General features: G+C 42.3%; 2 protein-coding genes across 4 annotated transcripts in view; both read right to left on the bottom strand.

Annotated features, from left to right (window-relative positions):
* tmem30aa (transmembrane protein 30Aa) overlaps positions 1-1167 on the bottom strand; it is a 4918-nt gene extending 3751 nt beyond the window's left edge. Inside the window, exons 1-3 of one of the 2 annotated variants that reach the window (XM_083543468.1) lie at positions 1123-1167; positions 731-992; positions 217-330 (exon numbers count right to left, since the gene is read on the bottom strand). In XM_083543468.1, the coding sequence (XP_083399594.1) occupies positions 217-330; positions 731-979 (363 nt within the window). In that variant the 5' untranslated portion in view covers positions 980-992; positions 1123-1167. The other variant, XM_083543469.1, reaches the window with a different exon arrangement.
* A 965-nt stretch (positions 1168-2132) lies between these two features.
* filip1a (filamin A interacting protein 1a) lies at positions 2133-22328 on the bottom strand. 2 transcript variants are annotated; one of them, XM_083544087.1, is made up of 7 exons: positions 22192-22328; positions 21983-22069; positions 9698-9977; positions 8055-8228; positions 7725-7903; positions 2880-5670; positions 2133-2767 (listed from the first exon to the last, which is right to left on the bottom strand). In XM_083544087.1, the coding sequence occupies exons 3-7, from the start codon at positions 9968-9970 to the stop codon at positions 2558-2560; spliced, it is 3627 nt and encodes a 1208-aa protein (XP_083400213.1). In that variant the 5' UTR covers positions 9971-9977; positions 21983-22069; positions 22192-22328; the 3' UTR covers positions 2133-2557. The 2 variants fall into 2 exon arrangements, with proteins under 2 accessions (XP_083400213.1, XP_083400212.1); XM_083544086.1 differs by lacking the exons at positions 21983-22069; positions 22192-22328 and adding an exon at positions 21316-21890.
* Between the last annotated feature and the right edge of the window lie 1071 nt (positions 22329-23399).

A 23399-nucleotide genomic window follows, 5' to 3' on the forward strand; every position in this document is an offset into this window, starting at 1 on the left:
CTTGGGCTGCAAGAAAGCTTTGCTACTAACTGTGAAGCCAAGCCGCACCACCCCGGCTTTTCAACAACAGCTCAATAAATAATGAAAGCCAAGGCTCACCATTCGATCTATAGATTACACCTAATGGACCCAGGACTAAAAATACCCAGCTGTAAATAAGTTACATTTAGAAAGGATCGAACCTTCGTGACATAATAAAACATATCATCCGTTTACCTCGTATGACTCTGAAAGTGTGAAAGGGACAGAGCATTTGCATGAGTAGTTTAAACCATAGGGCTGCGAGCAGCTGAAGCATGGGCTGCTTTTTTCAACACCGGTGTAATCGATCTGAAACAGAGCACAGGTAAAGGTACATGATGCTGACATGATTTGTTTGTCTCCTGTCAGGTTATACAAGCTACCCAAATCACTAGGCTTGATTTGCCTCAACAGATGCAGACTGAGTTTACACAGGACTTCTTTCACTTTATTCTTTTATTTTAAATTCAATTAATATGTGCAGGGTTGAAACATACAGGAAGAGTTTGGTGTGAGATCTTCTTGAGCAATAACAATCTATCCAACAAATCCTTTAAAAGAAAACAAGCTACAAGAGTATTACGTGCTTAATGTGAATAAAGTCCTGACCAGAATAAGGAACTTGGCATCAGTCACCAAAAAAAATATTTAAAATATTTACTGTATACTGCAAACATTATATACTGTATATAAAGTTTCTTCATCGTACCTCGATTTCTTTGACGGTGTTGGACGTGACGAAGAGACCGATACCGATCGGGATGAAGAGGCAGCCGATGATGAAGAAAGCAGGCAGCACGGACCCGGCTGTAAGGACGGGCTGCCAGGCTGGAAGGCGCTGCTGTTTAAAAGCCGTGTTATCCGGTTTCTGACTCTTCTCAGCACTCGGCCCACCTGCAGCCGCGGATCCTGAGCGGTGGCCGTCCTCTTCCTTCGCGTTGTAGCCGGACGCCATCATGGCTACGTCCGAGCTTTATTAAAAAAAAAGTCTTGTTTGTTTGCTAAAAGCGCGACAATTAAAATAAATTACCTTCTACAACGTGTCAGAGCTGTTATATGCCTTTTAATGCCTGCGCATTGTCGAGATCTAAATGGAGTCACCATGAATTAACTTTCCCGGTAAATGGGACTGCTGTTCCCCTTGAAGGACAGTACGAGGCAGTAAATAAGGAAGTCATTTCAGCCAATAGGGCGTAAGATGGTACTACGCAAGACGTGGCTCGCCCCGCCCACCTGCCGCAGCTCAGTACAGAGTCTGAGGGTCACATCCGCATGTCAGTCTGATCCTCTTGTCCGTCTGGGCTTCAGAAGAAAATTGCCTCCAATCTAATTACCGAAATTAGTAAACTGTTTATTTACTTATGTATTTGTTTCCAAATCATGGACATTTGTTCATTAATAAACAGTATTATCTGTAAGTGAGCCACAAATTTTAAATGCTTTATGTATGGATGGGTAGAGGCTTTTTGGTAACATGATTTTCTTTTTTTTATCCAGAGTATACTGTATTCCCTTAATGTTTATTGTCTTTTAAATATTTATTTAGGATCACTAGCTGGTGGAGAAAAGATCTCCCTGACTCAATTTTAACAAACATTTTTACAATTTACCTTTACCTACTTTACTTTTACTTACTGTACCTACCTCCCTCCCTCCCTCTCTACCTCTCTACCTACCTCCCTCCCTCCCTCTCTACCTCTCTACCTACCTCCCTCCCTCCCTCTCTACCTACCTCCCTCCCTCTCTACCTACCTACCTACCTACCTACCTACCTACCTACCTACCTACCTCTCTACCTACCTACCTACCTGTCTACATACTTACCCTCCTCCCTCTCTACCTCTCTACCTACCTACCTCTCTACATACCTCCCTCCCTCTCTACCTACCTTCCTCCCTCTCTACCTACCTGCCTACCACTCTACCACGCTACCTACCTACCTGCCTCTCTACCTACCTACCTACCATTCTACCTACCTCCCTCCCTCTCTACCTACCTACCTACCTACCTCCCTCCCTCTCTACCTACCTACCTACCTACCTCCCTCCCTCTCTACCTCTCTACCTACCAGACATAAAACCTGACATCATACAGAAACATTGAACAAGGGCTTTTTTCGTAAACCATTTTTGTTTTACTTGTAAACAATAGTAAAAACATTACATATGAAGAAGCCTTGCCTCTGTAATATTAACCGACTCATATACAAAACATAATGTATTAAACCCACTATGTGGGCTTATTTGTAATTACCCTCATAGTAATGGCACTGCAAGCAACACACGTACACTAACCCTAACCCGAAATAAGTACTAAAGATTTAATCATTTCAGTTTCCCTAAATATTTTTACAGGCATACTGTATATTCTTACAGATACGACATACCAAACATAGTGACATTTTTTTTTACTTTTTGGAGAAAAATTTAGTTTCATAAAAGATAATTCCAGAAGTGAAACAGTAAAGACACATTTAATCTGTATATTATCTGATCACACTCAGTCCTTTTAACCTTTTTGGTCTTTATATGCTTGTTTAGTTTTTTCCACTACTGTGGAGGGTTGCACTGCTGATAGTTGATTTCTTCAGCTCAAAACGCATGGACTGGCTTTCTCCTTTTGATTCCATCTTCACATTATTAGGGGTTCCTAAAGCCCCAAGTACAGGCTTCCCAGTTTTCATGCCCCGGGACATGGGAATGCGAGTGGACCCAGATCGAGGTGGTTGAGGGTCCATAACAGGCTGCTGCAGACAAAAAAGGTACAAGAATATATATAGTATGTCGGAACTGTATACAAAAATGATGAATTTAACACAAGTTCCTATTATTAAATGTTTGACATCAGGCAGTACTTACCACAGAAAGTGTTGGTCTGGGTGGTGCAGGAGTGACTTGCGTAATGGTGAGGCTGCTTGTTACTTTGCTGGATGCTGCTTTATTAATTGCAGCATGACGTGGTGAGCGTAGCACAGTGCCTGTAGAAAGATCTTTGTTTTCCTGTAATACAGTGTCGGCTCTGACCATGACCATTGGACTGTTGCTTTCTTGAGACTTTTTGACTTGTGAGCCTAAGTGAATGTGAATCTTATTGTCCTCAGTGGTAATGATATTAGCATTTAAGTTACACTTTTTTATTGGTGTGGGGACCATTCGTTTCTCAGGGGTCACTTTAAATACTGCCCGGCCTGTGATCATTTCCTGAGACTCTGTGGTGCTGGATATATGTGCGAAGCTAGACGTGCTAACTGGTATTAGGGATATGGGTGATGTTGGTCTGTCAATAGCTGGGGTTTTAATGCTCTCTGGGGACTTAGCTCTTGAGATAGCTGTGATGGTCAGTGGAGATTTTGCTTGCTCTGGACATTTCAGCTCTCTGGCTCGATCATTTGGCGAAACAGTAGTAGAAGGAATGATTGTTATCTGTGGCTTTGGAAGACCACGTGAGGGAGCGGGTATTGCAGTGCTGAAGATGTTTTCTGCAGGAGAGTTGCTGATCTGTCGAGTTGTCATGCTGTCCTGGTGGTCAGGAGTCAGTCGAATGTGTGACGGTTGGCTGTGCTTTGGGGTCATTTTAATTTCAGAATGTGTCATTTCCTCATTAATATGCAGAGGCTTTTCAGTTGCATGATTTTCTTTCTTCTTTATCCATGGTATCCAGGATTTCTTTAATGAAAGGTCACCAGCTGGTGGAGGATAGAGCTCCCTAACTGATGGCCTTTCTGCAGGTTTTTTAAGGCTTCTCTGTCGAAGGCTGTTCATGATGTGGTTTTCTTCTTGAACAGACTTTTTGATGAACACTGCAGGAGTGTCATCATCATCGTTCCCTGTCTCAATTTCACCAGTGTCAGTCTGCACTCCTGTTGACATCATTGGAACATCCATCATTCTCCTTCCATTGTTACTGGGTCTTAAGGCACGGCTGTAGCGCCTGGTAATCTCAAGCTCTTTGGTAAGATTAACAACTTCATTGCTCATATTCTTCTTCTTGTCATCCTCCTCAAGAAACTTTTGCTGTAAAGCGGAGTAGTTTACTTGCAGTTGGGAAAGCTGGTCCTCCTTGTTCATAAACTCATGAATCTTCTCCTTTAGAGCTTGAACATCTGCTTGCAGATCTTTATTTTTGGTCTCTTCTAACTTGCACCGTCGCCGTAATTCTGTTTCCTGACTAACTCCATCTTCTCTCTCTACAACCTTACTCAAAGCTATCTGATTCTTCATTTCCTCCACCTGCTTTGAAAGTGTGTTTGCCCTTTCCTGCTCACTCTTGAATTTTTTCTCCAAAATATCATATTCATCCTCGGTCTTCATCAGATCTCCCTCAACAACTTCAAGCTGTTTAAGACGTTTCCGTAATCTTTCAATTTCCCTAGTCAGTTCCACCACTTTATTTTCATCTGTTGTGCTGGAATTTGAAAGGTTCTCAACTTCTTTGTTTAGCACCTTGATTGATACTTTTCCTTCCTCTGTCACCTCACCATTAATGTGTTTTATCATACAAACCTCAGAACTCAATACTTTACGCTTCTCTTCCTCAATAATAAGCTTTTCCTTCAGCTCAACCTTTTCTTTGACTAAGGCAGTTATTTTTTCTCCCATCTCTGATTTCAACTTTAGGAGCTTTTTACTTTCTTTTATCAATCTCTCAGTAACTGCCATAACTTTCTCCTGTTCTGCTTTAAACAATTTCTCCAGTTCCTCTCTCTTCTTTTCCTCAGATCTTATTCTCTCTGCCATGTTCTTACGCTCATTGACCATAATCACGGTGACAGACTTGAGCTTTATTAGCTCGTCTTTCAGGAACAGCTCTGACTTTTCCAGTTTCAGCTCAGATGTTTCCAACTCTTTCATGCGGATTTTAATTGCTACTAGCTCATCTTCCAGTTCCTTTGTCAGACCTTTTTCTTTATCTAATGCACACTGCAGCTGAGCACATTCAATCCTGCCCAAATTAAAGGCTGCCTCTAGCTTCTCTAGCTCTATCATCCTCTTTTGCATTTTTTCCACCTCCAACTTTAATTCCTTGTTGTTTGCCTCCTCAGTTTGAAGCTTCCTTTTTAGCTCACTGCATTTATTCCCCGTTTTAGTGATCTCCTCATCCTTGTCCTCCATCTCCAAGACGATCTTATGCAAGCTCTCTAACTGTGCCATTAAGCTTGAGTTGCCACACTGCCCCTTGCTAATTTTTTCTTTCAGCTCCTGCAGCTCCTCTGCTGATTTCTGTAGAGCTGCATTTGTCTCTTCTAGTTCCTCAATTTTCTGTGATAGAGATGCTTGTTTCTGGCACATTTGCTGATACTGACTCTCTTGGCTGGCAAGTTTAGTTGCCATCTCCTCATACTGTTGTGCGAAGTTCAAATCCTTGGCCTCAAACGCAATCTCAAGGTTCAAGAGTTTTTCTTTGTCTTCTTTTGCTTTGCCCTCGACTTCACTTACTGTCTGCTCTTTCTCCTGGAGTGCTTTGAGAAGGTCTTGAATTTTCTGACTTTGCTGGTCAATTTGCTCCAGGTGAAGTTGTTGCTCGTCAACCAGCATGAGTGTAAAAGATTTTAACTTGTTCAGCTCTCCACGAACCTTTTCCAGCTGCTTTGAGTGTTCTTTCTCTTTTCGTAATTGATAGACTTTTTCTTGTTTCAACAGCAGCTTCAATCTGAAAAAAGAGCAAAAATGCAAATATATACCTCAAAAATTAAAAATAGTTATTAAAAGTTTTTGGTATGTCATATAAAATCCTGCAGAATAAAATACTTTTTTATTCTGCGGCATTCAATGTATTGAAGAGTATAGGTTATTCTGTAGCTAGATTTTTTTTGCCAATACTATCAAGCTTGAATGAAAACCCACCGGAGACCCAAACCAGCACAAATAGGCAGCTTTACCAGACAAAAGCACCTCTACTCTTTCTCTCTTTCACTGCTGCCACCGTGACTAAAAATTCAAAATGCAAGAGAATATTTAAATAAGCACCCAAGCCTGGCTGTGTACACTAGTCTCTGTTTCTCACACTGTCTTTCCAGGAGATGGGGTTTTTTTTGCCTCAGTTTGCATCTAATCATCATTCCACTTAAATAATACACAAAGTGTCTTGTTTATAAAAAAGCACAAATTCCCAATTTCTTAAAAGATCAAATAAAATTACCATAAGTATTTTAATTTAAATATGTCTAACACTATGAAATACCACTCACTTGTCAGTACTTACCACCAGAATTTCGATATTCCCAAGATGTGTCCATGCTACTAATTATGTAACAGACATGCATCTAGGTTTAAAGCCATCATCCAGACCTATTACTCTGTGGCGAAATGCCTGTAAAATTCCACACATGCTATCATGACTATGATAAAGGGAAATTTGTTCAAACTCCTCCTGACCAAACTGGCTGATGATGTCACGATGCCCATATATGGCATAGCCTTAAGAATCTCTGTAGTGAAATACTTTGCAGTAGACAAAGATGGGATTAGACTTTTCCAAACATTTCTTGTCTAATCTTTTGATTAATTCTTTAAAAAATTACTTGAGCACATCTCCTACAGTAGTGGCAATGCAATTGCTAAGAGCGCTAACACTGCTGTCACTTGTTTGCATGTCAGCACCAATTATTTTTTGCTTAAGAAAGGAGAGCAATGCAAATTGCATTCAAAGTGCATGGGCAGGGAAGGAATTCAGCACAGTGTGTATATTCACAGTGTGACCTTAGTTCATTTATCCATACACCATTTTAACTTTGAATCGAAACAATTGCACTGCATTTCATTTGGGAAATATTTTTGTTCTGCCAAACCATACCAAGTTTATACAACAGAAAACACAATACACAAACCTAAAAGATTTACCCGTGTCTCTTATCTGATTGCACCCGACACAAAAAAACAGGTGCTCTATATATATATATATATATATATATATATATATATATATATATATATATATATATATATATATATATATATATATAGGGCTTGAAAAATATTTTCCTTCAACACAAGTTGAATTTTTGGGAGGAGCACAGAAATGAATGTGAGTGCTGGCATGTACTGTATGTTGTACAGTTGTGTGTGGAAATGTGTGTGCAGGGTCCTGCACTAAATCAAAATCCTAAAACATGGTGTTGGCATGGCATAGTCTTTTGAGGTTGTGATTAAAATGATGTCATACTATCACTGCTTGCCTTGAAGAAGGCTTGGTTTCATTGAGGGTTTAGGAAAAGACTTGGCTGATTCTTCACGGAACAATAAATTACTCCCAGAATGAATATAAAAAAAATCATTTATATAAAACCAAGGTCCAGGGTTTGCTTCTTGAAGAGACCTTTAAAAAGAGCAATAAATCCACTTGATCATCATTCTATCAAAATCCCTCTATTTGCATTTACTGTCCACATTTAATAATTGAACTTTATGTTTTGTGATTTCTGTGACAGCTTAATATTTTAAAATGTCAACTCTGATGTAGTGGTCCTGCAAAAATTACCCTTTTGTGTCTCTTCTATGGCTTCCCTATATTTTAAGATATAAAAGCAACCAAACAGATCACTGATAATAACTGAATATATAGTATATGTGTAGTATAATGTAGAAATTACATGTGACATGTTGTCATTCTTGTTCTGTAATCACTGAAGGATTTTACTTGCATTTTCTCCACTTTGGTAGCTACACATGGCAACTCAAATGCTACAGCCTTATCCAACCTCTTACCTCTCTCTCTCTTGTTCCAGCAGGTTTGTGAAATCGTCGCTCTTGTTCATGTAGTCTATGTGCTTGCGTTTCTCCACTTCCAGCTCGTGAACAACATGCCGATGACATTTCTCAGCCAGTAACAACTGTTCCAGCATCCGCCGATATGCCTCTCTGTGCTTATCCTGAAGCCTGTCCAACTGAGTGACATCAACGTTCCACCATAATAAATAAAAATTAACGTTTGCATTCCAGCAGCCAATAACTACTTATGAAGCAATTATTTATTTCACATTTTCTATTGTCAGACTTCAACATGTTCATGTGCAACCCTCTGTATACATTACATGCCTCAGCCATGGGCTTTTCATACACATCTTCAGGGAGAATGTTGTTGTTGATGAGAAGTCCATCTCTCTGCAGGGCATTCAGGGGTTTGGTTGGAAATGCTGAACTGTAATGAGACTCAAGCTTCTCTGGGTGACTGAGGCCAGACCTGAGCACTCGGATCACATCCTCTAAAGCCTGAAGAAAGAATTTACCTACCATGAAATACTTTTTGCTCAACACAAAACAACAGCATTAAGTAACAAAATAAGCTCAAATAACTCAAAACAATCTCATCTGCTTTAAACATAAAGATCCTCAAAATTCATGCTTTATAATACTCAAATAATTGCTCAAATAATGCTCAAATAATTTAGAAAATTGACATATATCTTAGCTGGCACTAGGCGGAGCTGTTGATATTGAAAGGGCTGGAATAGGGAAATTTCTTGCAAGCAGCCAAAGGTATGTGGACACCTATCCATCACATCATACTGGTAATGATCAAACTGCCTACGAAGGAAGAACAGAATAGTCCAGAATATTTTTGTATGCTCTAGCCTTGTGCACTGTTGCTGATGTTTCTGCGTACAAAGCAAACCCCATGAAGACATAGTTTTGCCAAAATTGGTGTGGAAGACCTTTATTGGCATACACAAAGCCCTGACCTGACCACACTGAACACCTTTTGCATGATCTAGAAAGCTGACAATGTTCCTGGACATCTTGCCTGACAGCTCACTTGACCTCACTAATGCTCATGTGGCTGACTGGGCAAATCACTATAGCCATGTTCAAAATTTAGACGCATTCCCAGGAGAGTGGAGGTTATTTTAATAGTAACGAAGAGACCTAATCTTCAACGAGACATGTGTGTAATGGTCAGGTGTGTACAGAATTTGGCAATATTATGTACACAAATGTGTACAATGCTTGGTTGAATGATTATGCAATAAAATTACTTCTACCACTGCTACTATTAATAATAGCATTAATAATAATAATAAGAAGAAGAAGTAGAAGAAGAAGATTATGAAGAAGAAGAAGCAGAAGAAGCAAACTTTTCTGACCAACAAAAATCAGATATAAGTATATAAGTATAATACACAGATACACTGAAACTGAATGTGAAGACCAGACCATCTGCGAATAAAGAAACGCCAGAAAGCTCCAAAGCTGCAGTAAATTCTTTACTCTAATTTAAGGTTACTGCTGCTTCCACACTCCGCTGTTGTGCCTCTGTAGCATAATAGAGCTGATCTATTGCAGCCACAACGTGACAAGGTGTTAAAGGCTATCTGTCAGGACCCAAGGCCAAGCTGGCTGACACATGCTGGCATCAACACTGATAAGAGGAGGTTCATACAATCAAATCTCTTAAATAAGTGGCTTGTGGGTGTTGTGAAAGAACCTTTACAGCATTGTATTTTAAGATTAATGCAGTGCTACAGACCAATTAGATCAAGACTGAGTTATTTAACATTTCAGTTCATTGGGCTATATGTAAATCAGGATGTAATTCCAAATAATAACATTGCATAAGAGTAACTTTGCAGAGTGTCATATTATAAAGTTAGCTATTCAGTGTAGATGTTTCAAGTGCACTGATTTTGAATGATTTTGGAGTACTTCAAATAAATATTAGTTCGATCCTATAAAAACCTTACCTGGATCTCACCCTCCATGATTCCCAGCAACTCCAGAAGGTCATCTTTGGACAGATTCTTCAGGCTCAATCTTTGTTTATCTTTCATTGTGGATTTATCCTCACTTTCTGACATCTCCTCCTTTTCCTTCTGCTGAACTTTGGCTTTGATGCCCTTGTCAGTGACCTGCTTTTTCATATCGTCCTCCTGCTCTTCACTGATCTCATGGATTGCATGGGGGACAACCAGAACCCCATTAGCTGGGCTGCTCTCTCCATCACCTTTGGACCTCATGTTTTCTCTACAGTTGTCACAGACAAGAATTTGATGTTCTTGAAAAAATTTAATAATTAATTCTTGATGACATATAGGATATGATAAAATACAGCATGCTTAACTGACAGACCCACAATGAAGAAAAACACTGTATTGTGCACAAAACCCTGTAATGTACCTTTACAAATAAATAATTAAGGTGTGCTAAATGGATTAAGGATTATTCTGTTATATGACAAATGTTCATGATTTTTTTTTTAAAGCAAGTACAATAAAAATAAAATAAATAAATAGAGATAACCCATTCCCTGGTGATTTAAACTTTTGCTTCTGGGTGGAAAAAGAATTATGAAAAAGTGCTACTGTAGGTTTGCATCATTCTGTAAAGCTCTGATAATTCCTTGATCATTTAATGATATTTTTATAGTGAAAAAAGCTTGGACCATAGAAACTGAATATTTTGTGTCCACAAACTTTTGTCCATATAGTGTAGTTTACTGATGTTACTTTGATGTATGTGTAGTCTAAAGACACTTGTGCAGATGGACAAAACAAAGCTCTTCATCAATGCTTTTAGGGGTTTACACTTTCTTCCAGCTAGCTCATAATATTTGTTTGCAGAGGAACAAGACCTTGTGGGAGGCTGGGAGAGGAACCTCAGCCAACAATGATGTTCAGTTTAGCTACCAAAAAAGGAATCAGGAACATGCTGAAACTTAAGTATGTACTTGAATTAAATGTTCTTGATGTACTGTACATTGAAAGCTACCACACATGTGTAACTAAAAGCAAAGTTCAGACTTTCATTAAGCCCATTCAACCATAGGAGATTGAGAACATAGCTGAAAAATAAGTGTTGAATGTGCTGATAGAAAAAGGAATTCAATTTAAAAAAAAATAATTAACCAACATTTCTTATCTCTGTCAGCTCCAAAAGTTCCAGGTGTTGCATGGCAGAGCTAAAGGCCATCTGAGACAGGTTTGTTAAAGGTGATAAGATTTTTGAACTGCCAGAAGTGATTTTCTACAACTTATCTAAAAGAAACCTTATGTCCAGCTAGAGGTAATTTAGGAAAGTTCACAGGAATATTCTTACAATCAATGCTACTGAGCCTTTATTGACTGCATAGCATCAAGATAGTGTTAGGAAATGTTTAAACCTTTCATTCAGCCTGAATTGAAAATGCAATTCAGGTTCAACAAAGAAAAGACATAAAGTACTTAAGAACTTACTGTTTAGAATGTACATATTTGTGGACAGATTCTTACCATGTAAGGTTTTCCAAAGCACTAGAAATGTTTGCAGCAGAGAAATTGAACTTTTTCCCATGGGACTGTATAAATGGTTTCAGTGGTACTAGTGGATAGAGAATCACTGTTCTCGCTAATTTTATAAATTCCTACCCACAAATTAGCTTTCCCTTATAATAATCTATCAACTGGGCAGAGTGAAGAATAGCATGTGCTCTTTCTTATATATGCAAAAACAAATCACAAATCTTTCAGATGTTTTGCTTGAGCTGTTTCGCAGGGCTGTGTTACATACTCAGAGGAAAATGCTATCTGCCCTTGGCCACATACACTCAGCTTGTGTCACTGTGATTGACAGGGGAGAGAGCCTATGCCATCTCTCTCACCCAGTGAGCACAAACAATTTTGCTTTCTTGGTTCACTGTTACAAATACATAAATTATTTTCAATTTTTTTTTATTATTTTTGTGGTACAAAAATTGAGAAAAAGTAGTTGCTGGGATAATATAGGAACCTGTCAGGCGTGAGTGAGCGAGGCGGAAGCCGGGGCACAGCAAACAGACTTTAATGCACACTAAACAAAAGCAAACGTAGAAAACATAGAACACCCTCAGAGTCCAAACACAAACAATAACGGACAACGGAGTGGTGTGAGTGAGGCGTTTATATAGCTGTGAGGGTGATGAGGAACAGGTGTGTGGAATCAGTATGATGGCGAAGCGCTCCGGGCGGGCGGGGCGCGCACCGGAGAAGAAGCAGGGTGATCCCTGACACCACCCCCTCCCCCAGGGGCGGCACCAGACGCCCTGAACCGGCGGCGCGGCCTGCCCCTCGACCGAGGCGCCGGGCAGCGAGGATGAGCCGCGTGGAACTCCGCCAGCAACGCCGGGTCCAGAATGTCCTGCCGGGCCACCCAAGACCGTTCCTCCGGGCCAAACCCCTCCCAGTCCACCTTGGTGGACAGCCACACCAGGTCCCCAGGACGGTAGCGGGGGGCGTCCAGCCGCCGTGCGTCAGCGTGTCGGCGGGTGTTGCGGATGGCTCGACGCAGCTGTGTGTGCGCTGACTCCCAGATTCGACTGCTCTCCCGGAACCAGTAGTCGACGGAGGGTACGCTGCTGGGCTCGTCCGACCAAGGGAACAGGGGTGGCTGAAACACCAGCACGCACTGGAACGGGGTGAGCCCCGTGGAGTCCTGATGTAGCGAATTCTGGGCGTATTCGGCCCAGGGCAGGAACCTACTCCAGTCCTCTTGATCCTGGCCGCAATAGGTTCTCAGGTAGCGACTCAACTCCTGGATCTTTCGCTCCACCAGGCCGTTGGATTGGGGGTGGTATCCTGAAGTGAGGTTTACCGAGACGCCCAGGAGTCGGAAGAAAGCCCTCCAGACCCGAGACGCGAACTGTGGGCCCCGGTCCGACACGACCTCCTCCGGGAGACCGAAGTTCCGGAAGACGTGATGGAACAAAGCCTCCGCCGTCTCGAGTGCAGTGGGGAGCCCCTTCATGGGGATGAATCGGCAGGCCTTAGAGAAGCGATCTACCACCACCAGAATGCAGGTGTGGCCCTCTGACCGGGGGAGATCCGTCACGAAGTCAATCCCCAGGTGCGACCAGGGACGCTGAGGGACGGGGAGCGGCATCAGCTTTCCCACCGGCAGGTGGCGTGGGACCTTGGACATTGCGCAGGTTGGACATTCCTCCACGAGGCGCCTTACTTCTCGGGTCAGGCCGGGCCACCAGTACTTAGTCTGGAGGATCTGGATGGTCCGCTTCTCCCCTGGATGGCCGGTGCCTGGTCCCTCGTGAACAGATCTAAAGAGACGGTGCCGGAACGAGGCAGGAACGAAGGTGCGTCCAGCTGGGCACCCGGCCGGAACCGCCGCCCGGCGAGCAGCGGAGGCGATCTCTTGGTCGACCTCCCAGACGATTGGCCCCAGGATGAGTGCGGGGGGGAGGACGGGCTCAGGCTCGCCAGGCTCGTCCAGCCCGTATATCCGGGAAAGGGCGTCGGCCTTGCCGTTCAGGGTCCCGGTTCGATAGGTGATCTGGAAGCGGAACCGTGTGAAGAACAACGCCCAGCGTGCCTGTCGGGGGTTTAGCCTCCGAGCCTCCCGTAGGTATTGGAGGTTTTTGTGGTCGGTCACCACCGTGAACGGGTGTTCGGCTCCCTCAAGCCAGTGTCTCCATTCCTCTAGGGCCAGCTTGATGGCCAGGAGCTCGCGGTTCCCAATATCGTAGTTCTGCTCGGTGGTGGATAGCTTGTGCGAAAAGAACGCGCACGGGTGGAGCTGGGGGGAAGTTCCGGATCTTTGTGACAGGGTGGCCCCTACCCCGGTCGAGGAGGCATCCACCTCGACCACGAAAGGCTTCCGGGGATCGGGGTGACGCAGGACCGGGGCGCAACAGAAACGGCGGCGAAGCTCGTCGAAGGCCTCCTGAGCCTCGTGGTTCCACCTCAAGGTGCGGGCCTTTCCCCTGAGGAGCGAGGTGAGTGGGGCAGTAATCCTGCTGTAGCCCTGGATGAACCGGCGATAGAAGTTGGCGAACCCTAGAAAGCGCTGGAGCTCCCTGATAGATTCCGGAACCGGCCACTCCTTCACCGCCCTTACCTTTCGACTCTCCATCTGGATACCCTCCGCACTGATGATGTAGCCCAAGAAATGGATGGTAGGGCGGTGGAACTCGCACTTCGAGAGGTTCAGGTAGAGATGCTGGGAACGAAGTACTTTAAGCACCGCTCGCACGTGCCGCCGGTGTTCCTCCAGATCCCGGGAATAGATCAGTATATCGTCGATGTAGACCATGACGAATCTCTGGAGGAAAGGCCGGAATACTTCGTTCATGAACCCCTGGAAGACGGCGGGAGAGATGGAGAGGCCGTATGGCATGACCCAGTACTCATAGTGGCCCGAGGGGGTGATGAAAGCTGTTTTCCACTCATCCCCCTTCCTGATGCGCACCAGGTTGTAGGCGCTCCGGAGGTCAAGCTTGGAGAACACCCGCGCCTCCCTTAAGTCCTCCAGAGCTGCGGGCACGAGTGGGAGGGGGTAAGGAAGAGGTGCGATCTGCGAGTTTAGCTGGCGGTAGTCAATGCAGGGCCGCAGACCCCCATCCTTCTTTCCCACGAAGAAAAAGCTCGATGCAGCGGGGGAGGAAGAGTGCGTGATGAACCCCTGACGAAGCGCCTGTTGCACGTACTCCTCCATGGCTTGGCGCTCAGGAACGGACAGGGGATACACACGACCCTTGGGTAGCTTTGCCCCGGGCAGCAGGTCGATACAGCAGTCCCAAGGTCGGTGAGGAGGGAGACGGGTGGCGGCCTGCGCGCTGAACACATCACCATACGACCTATACTCTCTCGGGATCTCCACAGGGGTTGCGGTTGTGGCTTCCTCCACACGAGTGGCTCCGATCACGGCTCCAGGGGTTCGCTTGGGGAGATGTGAGAGGCAGTGTGCCTTACAGCGGGGACTCCACTCCAGGATGTCACAGGGGTCCCAAGAGCATCTAGGCCGGTGTTTCTGCAGCCAGGGCCTCCCCAGGATCACACTGACTGTGGATCTTTCCAAGACCAGGAACCGGATCGCCTCTCGATGGAATAGCCCCACTTGTAGAGTCACCTCCGGCGTGCAGTACTTTACCCACCCCTCACCCAGCGGCCTTCCCTGAATGGTTTGGATGGCTAGATCCTGGGAGCCCCGTTCTCGGCGGAGGCGTAGTCGGTCGAGGCAGGCCTGGGAGATGAAGTTCCCCGCTGAGCCGGAATCGACTAGGGCAGGCACAGAGATGGAGAGAGTGGGGGTTATGAGAGACACTGCGAGTTTAGGGAGAGAGGAGATGTCGGTTGGTAACTCGACAGTACTCACCGCGGCACGAGCAGGGTGTGTGGGGCACTGCGAGATGGAATGCCCCGAGGCTCCGCAGTACAAGCATCCTCCGGCTGCGAGCCGGCGATTCCTCTCCCTTCTGGACAGCCTTTGTGATCCTAGCTGCATTGGCTCGCCCTCCGGGGCAGCAGATGTACCTTGTGGAGAGCTCGGTGGGTGTGGAGTGAGATCCTCCACCGCGAGGCGCTGAGAGAGCCCGATCGATTTCTGGATGAAGCTCTCCAACCCCACCGAATCCTCATGAATGGCCATTGCCTGCCGTATCTCCGGTTTCAAACCCATCCGATACACTCCCAGTAGCGCTGACTCGTTCCAGCCACTAGATGCCGCCAGGGTGCGAAAACGGAGGCTGTAATCGGTGATGCTTTCGTTTCCCTGACGTAACCTGAGCAGCTGGTCGGCTGTGGTGAAAGTCCCGGAGGCGGCGCAGAAGACTTCCAGGAAGAGTTCGGTGAACCGGGCGTATGAGTGCGTCACCGGGCCGGCCGCTTCCCACAGCGATTGTGCCCATGCCAGCGCTCTCCCGGAGAGGAGGGAGATGAAAAACGCCACCTTTGACCGCTCCGTAGGAAAAAGCTGTGGTTGCATCTCGATGTAGAGATTCACCTGTAACAGGAAGCCGCGGCATTCTGATGCCTTTCCGGAAAACGCAGCCAGAAGCACCATGGGGCTGCTGGTGAGCGCGGGGGGTTTGGCTGAGCCGCCGCGGATGGGAAGGCGGCTTGGAGCGCGGCGATGAGATCTTGTATCGGCGAAGACTCGGCGACTGCCTGATCCTCCATCGCGAGGTAAGCGCGGGGCAAAGATCTCGAGGTTCGCCTTCCTTTTCTCTCTTTCTTTCCTTCGGTCCGTTATTCTGTCAGGCGTGAGTGAGCGAGGCGGAAGCCGGGGCACAGCAAACAGACTTTAATGCACAATAAACAAAAGCAAACGTAGAAAACATAGAACACCCTCAGAGTCCAAACACAAACAATAACGGACAACGGAGTGGTGTGAGTGAGGCGTTTATATAGCTGTGAGGGTGATGAGGAACAGGTGTGTGAAATCAGTATGATGGCGAAGCGCTCCGGGCGGGCGGGGCGCGCACCGGAGAAGAAGCAGGGTGATCCCTGACAGAACCAAACAGATAATATTACAAAATAATAATAATAATAATAAATTACTCCAACAAATCTTTAGTATAAGCAAACAGTACACTGTGATGACATCACTGCACACGAAAAAGTTAATGTGGTCTATTTAATCGTTGACACTATGACAGATATGGCCGCTCTAATTGTTAATAAAAGTGGTGGAACAATAGAAACAATAGAAACACAGCCCAAAGTAAAACATTTTTCAGATTTTTACTTAATGCCCTAGTTCGGAAGAAATTACCAATATAAATATAAATAAATATAAAGCAACAAATATGAATAAATATAAGCAATATTTCGTATTAGGCATGGACCTAGCATCAACCACATGGTTTCTTAGCTTTAAGGATTTACATAGTTCAAGTTTCAAGGACTGAACATCTCGTTTAATTTATCCAATTCTTAATTCCCTATGCACTTAGCCAAATAAACTCTGTTCACAGAATACCACTTAGAAAGAGGTGCTAAGTAACCACTGGGAGTCTGAAGAAATCCTGTTGGAATTTCAATGATGTCACTCTAATTTGTGCACTGAGGTGTTGGTTTCTGTCTTTTGACCAGAGAAAACTGGCCAGACAAGTCTGAAAAAAAAAATTGTGATGTTTATACAATGTGGGTGTATCAAATGTCTCAAACCACCACCAAGGTTAAGACAACCAGCAGAGTCGCAAACCTATGTTTAAGGGTGCTGTCATGCTCTGGTGGAGAACTGAATGGTCATTATAAAAGCACATCTACTCGTGATCATATGCAGTAACAACTTTGTGGAATGTTTTTCATAGTTTATATTTATCTACAAGTCTTCTAAGCATTTAGCTATAGCATGCAACGTTAAATATATTTAGTTCTGCTGAATATTCAAATGTAAGGCAAGTCTTTGTTAATAAATAAATAAATAAATAAATAAATAAATAAATAAATAAATAAATAAATAAATAAATGCATCCTCTAAGCCTATACTTGAGAAAACTATTTGCGCGTTTGCAGGCGTAAAGATGGATCCCTGTCTGTTTTTCAGGTTTGTGTAATTATTCCTTTTTTTGCAAAATTTGGACGTTAAGTTTCACAAACCACATGATTACTGGTTGATAATGAAAGCGAAAACAAATTACAGTCTGTTACTTGGGTATTTCCTCTTGGTGTCTAAATGACAGTGATATACTGGCTTTTACATAATCCAGATCCAAGAATGAATCCTGTATTTTGTGGCCATACATAACACAGGAAAAATATGTTTAAATACAAATCTTAAGGTAAAATATTATTGATTATTATAAGATTTTTGTGTACTGTTTATTACAGTATTTGTTTGTTTAAATAATACTGATGGGTGGATTAGTGGTTGTGTTCTTTCTGATGTCTCTAAGCTTGAAGCTGGCATTGCTCTGTGGTTCTGATTTGGAATCTGAAGTCAGATAACTTATAGACTAAAAGGCCCGGCTGCTGCCAGCAGATGTCCAAATTCCACATTCCTGTGCTGCCATTGAAGAAATCAAAGCTTTCATTGAACTTGTCAGTGTTTCTAAATAAGGGACTGGTAAATATGTAATGGCATCGTTCTGGAAAGTGGGAATAAACTTCGTAAAGCTCTTAGGAACAAAATGACTCAAAATAACACATGCAGAGCAACAGAAAACTTCCCTGTTGGCACGATTGTTTTGATAATATGCAGTTGGAAAGCTCATGGAACCAAGAGGAATTGTCCCCACACACTTGCAGCATGCAGGTTTCAAAACACACTCTCAAGCTAGTGATAAGAAGAGTAAGAGAGAACCAAGTAGTCATTTGAAAAGAGACATTTAGACACAGAAAAACTCTTTAAGCCAAATAATAGAAATCTTTGCCAATTATTCAGCTTGGTATGTTAGGCTATTGCTGAAGAAAACAAAGATTTATGTTAACTTGTCACATAGTGACCTCAGTGTATCTAAATTAGGGTTTACAGTATACTGGCACCAGTATGGCTCATGACATGATGTCTACAGCTAAGAAATGATTATGCTTTCAGCTCTGCTTCAAGGCACTACTCTCTGAGTCAGAGACGCATCTTTAAAAAGATATGAGCTAATCCTCTTAAGCTGTTTGAGGTATCTAAATGCATGTTTATTGTGTGTGTCATTTTTCTGGTCATCATGTATAGATTAATTACCTAGATGCCTCTATTTTTTTTTTTTTTTTTACTTTAAATAGGGCCACACCTGGTTACCTGTCAAGTGAAAAAGGTTTTCATCAGATTCCTTTGATATCATCCTTTAGTAATTTTAGTTATTTTTAACTGTACAAACTGTTTGGATGGTGGCCAATTAGTATTGCAGTATATAGTAATGTGCTTAGTTTTATAATAGACATCAGTAATTTCTGTAACTCTGTACTCTGTATCACTGACATGTCGATCTGAGACAGAATATCACTTCTTGTACAGGGTTTCACCCTACAGAGTCCTCTTCATAACTTTTAATTATAGCTCACTGAACTAAGCATGAAGGCAGAGGATATACAACAGTTTCTTGCCCCTCTTGCCACAAAATCCTTCTGCCAAAAGCAGTCTTTATGAGTTGATGTGTAACTAGGCATTTTAAAAGTGTCAATTAAGTCATGCAGCAATTTGAACATAACAAAAAATTACATCAATATTCCCTAAATTCTTCTTCAGGCTTTTGCCAGGTACTAAATTGATATTAACTGACGCTCAACCAGCCTGTTCCACTTTATTATCACCCAACATTCTCTACACTCCAAAGAAAGCAGAATGCAGTAAATCATTTGTAAACCAAAACCATTCCACTTAGGCTTCTCTGGTTACATGACATCACAACGTGGTACTTTATAAGGCTGTATAGATGGGGTGGAGCTCAAGAAAGAAGTAAAGTTCAACCTGTATTATTAATAGCAACTACAAATGACACCAGGTCAGCCATCTCCTCCAAGCATGTCAAATTGCATGTATACTAGATACTCTCTAAAATTTCAAGAACCCATCACGACAACACGAAAGCCTGCAGAAGAGCACAGAACATCACAGAAAGAAATATGTGAACCTAAATATATCCTTTTTGTGGTTAATCCATATGTGTTACCTCAGGTATTTGATGTGCAATTTGTCTCAGTCATGCTTGAAGAAAAAACAATCACTCAAGCTCTGAGTGGTAAAATTGTTCTCTGTGTAGCAGCCAAGCAGGGTTTCAGAAATAACATGCACTGGCCATAAAGTCAGTGCTTTTGTATGTGTAGTGCTTTCACTTTTATTCAATTCTAGTGAAAGTGAACCAAACATTACTAAAACCATTTCAGCAGACTAAAACAAACATAAAGTTGAGCCTCAGTAAACAAAATGTGCAACCAACTTATTCAGAACTGTTCAGCCTAAATCTGTCTAGTATGTATGTTTTAGTAAGAAATAGTAGGGTAAATACTTTCAGGGATTTTCGAGGAGGAAATCATAAATTGACAGAGGAAAAAGACAAATGACCAGTACGCCAGTGAATTCCTGTAAACCTCACTACAAGCCTGATTTAAAAAAAATGACTGTCATTTTCTTGGACAAGAAGTACAGTCTGGTGTTTCCTGTCAAACAATGAAGAGCAAAGGTCACAATAATGTGCCTGATAAATCTGCAAAACTACTGAAAAGGCAGTTTTTATACACCAGAGAAACACGCAGCTCAATTATTTTATCACGTGAGTTAGGCATAGTGTTTCTTTAACATGAGTAATGATACACACATGAGTAATGATTAAGCAGTTGTATCATTCAGGTGAGGAGGCAGGATTTCACAGAATGCAGGATTTTGTGGAAGGTGCGTGATAACAGGTGAGATACTGTTTTTTTAAGTTGGGAATGTTAACCTGCCTTTGTCTATTCAGTATACTTTTAAATAACCTGTCATAGGAAACACATTAGCAGGGTTCGTAGGTGTCATGAATCTCTTATATGAACTAGGTGTAAATGACAACTGCTGCTGAGTAAGATGAGACACTAGAGAGCCAGCACCCTACGTTTTCTGGCAGCACGCACATGCTGAGTTCGAGTATTGATCCTGCTGTGTCCCTCCAAAATGCTGCACTTCCCAGAGGCCCCATTTCCCTGGATACAGTGTCAAAGGGCTCATAGTTTTACAGTCAAGCCTAAAGATTGTAAGTACAGTGAAGAAGAATATGGCAAAATGTGTGAGCACCAAGAACAATGAAAAATTATCAGAGTATTAACAATTAAGTCACAGATTACACATAATATTTTGGGGTTTTTATATTTTCAACCTCCAGGAGATACCTTTACACAATTCATACACGTACATGTATAAGTGAATGGTCTTTACAACCAGCTAAACAGAGAAATTATATCACTTTATAGCTATTACTTCATATAGAGTTTGGACATTGGTCCTCTTTGAGTGTTTAAAGGCTCTGGTATGGAGGAGTTGGTGTTGGATCTACAATGATCTCAGATGTTGAGCTATTTTATGAGTTGCTCAGTAGCTCCTGGTTCCATAACGTCAACTGTCTGTATAAGACTGTAGAAAGGACATTACTCACAATCTTACATTCCGGTGCTCATGGTAGTTCTCACTCCCTGGTGTTTTGTATTGTTTTAAGATTTATAATTGCACTCTTAATATCACCCAAATATGGATGGGTTCCCCTTTTGAGTCTGGTTCCTCTCAAGGTTTCTTCCTCATAACATCTAAGGGAGTTTTTCCCTGCCCCAGTTACCCCAGGCTGCTCATCAGGGATAAATACGCATCATTCATATTAATGATTAAATTCTGTAAAGCTGCTTTGAGACAATGTCCATTGTGAAAAGTGCTATAGAAATAAACTTGACTTGACCATTACTATGATCTAAAAGTGTTGTGCTGAAAGATGTGATATAGACTCTCAGACACTAATACTTGATTACAGTGAGAAAAGTAAAATCCACTTGTTTAAATATTACTTTCATAAGAAAAAAGGCATTACACAAGCATTTGAAATTACACAAGACTAGCAACTTATCACTTACTATAAAAGGGCAACAATGAATCTATGACAATTTTCAATACAAGAAACCTTGTTTCCACTTAAGAATAATAATAAAGATAAAACACTTACCTGCAATGGTCCCTGAAATACAAGTGAGAATAATCAGTATGTCCCTTGTTAAACAAATTCCTCTTATCATTAGCATTCCAAGAGAACAACTACGAACATTAGACACCAGTTCCACAGTAACAGCTCGCCATTCTCTCTCTCTCTCTCTCTCTCTCTCTCTCTCTCTCTCTCTCTCTCTCTCTCTCTCTCTCTCTCTCTCTCTCTCTCTTCTTGCTCGTGTACAATGATATTGTGATGTTACAGACACACAGTGATGCAGGTGTCTATACCATCTTTGTTCCTCCTCTCAAGCCATGAGCTTATCATTGAAGAAGCAGCTGTGAGAGTGGCAACGATCTGTTATCTTCTTGAAGGTGACTGGATGAAAAGTAAAAAGAAGTCAGAGGGAGTTACACTAACAAAAAAAATTGACAAAAAAAAAGTGTCCTTCGAGAAACCCAACAAACTTAATCCAACAATAGAGGTTATTCAGCTTAATGAAAAGATGCAGCTTTATCAGGAGTCTAGCACTGCACACGCCCACACTCCGATTGTTCCCTTACAGTGAGAACTTGCAGGCTGCGCTGATCTCCTAAGCTATATTTAACCACTTCTCTCTCGCTTATAGCTCTTAGCATGTGCGTAAGTCTGGGGGCAGGACATGACAGCTGAGCCTTGCCATACTCACATCAAGGAATGTCCACTTTTGTCACTACACCCGCAGGTCACCGGGGACCTATAGGATTCTGGTCACAAGCTTACTTTTCAACACATACTGTACAAAAGAAAACAAACATGTCAGATGATTACATTTCAACCATTTTTCCAGATCTATCTTTAAATAATTGAAATCATTTCAAATTCGTCATAGCCTAAAACAACCCTCAAACAACTTACCATAGTCATTTATTCATTTTTTCTGCGTAGTGCCACTGTTTTTATATCTACTTTGCTGGAAAAAATAACAGCTACTACGGTCAGGCTGAATGTGCATCCACTCCCTGTTGCTTTCCTGTGTTTCATCACCGCACCCATAAAAAATCCATCTATCCCACACTCTCTTCCAGAGTTTTTTATAGCAAGCTGACAGGTTTCCTACATTCATTCGACAAAAAACACATTTACATTTGCTTAAATATGCCATTGTGCCATTGTGCAAATAAGCAATGATGTGTAATAATCTAGAAGTCAGGCTACACACAAAATTTCTACAGACACTGTGCAAGACAAACATAATAAAATAAAGAAAGAATTGCATGGGAAGTCATATGGTTTAAGAATACATGTTTTCAAATTGCGATTTGGGATTCATTTCATTTTATTACTAACATGTAGTGGGGAAAAAACATGTCAGGATTATTGCAGGAAAGGAAAAGTAAAGGTGATTATATTTCAATAAAAATGACTAATTAATATTTTTTATTGTTCTTAGAATACAGCAATTTCCAGTTATTATCATTTAAAAGGTTACATGTTATGCACAGTTATGCAACTGTGTTTTAAGTGTTATATTTTCATACTTATAAACCGAGTTTCTCATAATAACAAGACAAGGAATTGTGCAACTGTCCTTAATATTCTCCCATGATGGAAAACTTGCTGTTAAAGAGCATCTCCGGACAGAATGCTTCACCATATCAACGATTGTTGGGGCTTTCCAATGTTTGTTTAGGTTGGATCCCAGGTGTACACTATACTGTAGTTAACAACCAAACTAGGACAGGGAAATCCTCACAACAGGCATCAATCTCGTCTCAAGTAATAACAAATATTGACTTTATAGGAGCCTTCATAAGGGTTGATTTTGAATGCAAAAGAAACATTTCAGAATCCACAACACTATAGACCTTGCGGCGGATAGGCTACAACAGCAGAAGACAGGCTCTACTTCTGTCATCCAAGAAAGGAGGATTTGGGCAGTATGCACAAATTCAACAAAACTTTACTGCAATAAGCTGGAAGAAATAAGTCTAGTATAATGAATCTTGATTTCTGCTAAGAGAACACAGATGGTATGAATTTGGTGTCAGCAATATAAATCCACTGACCCACACTACTGTGTTCAAAAGTCCAGGCTGTTGGAGGTGGTCTAATGGTGTGCTGAA

The sequence above is a fragment of the Silurus aristotelis genome (assembly GCF_946808225.1).
Source record: "Silurus aristotelis genome assembly, chromosome: 6".
Classification (NCBI taxonomy): domain Eukaryota; kingdom Metazoa; phylum Chordata; class Actinopteri; order Siluriformes; family Siluridae; genus Silurus; species Silurus aristotelis.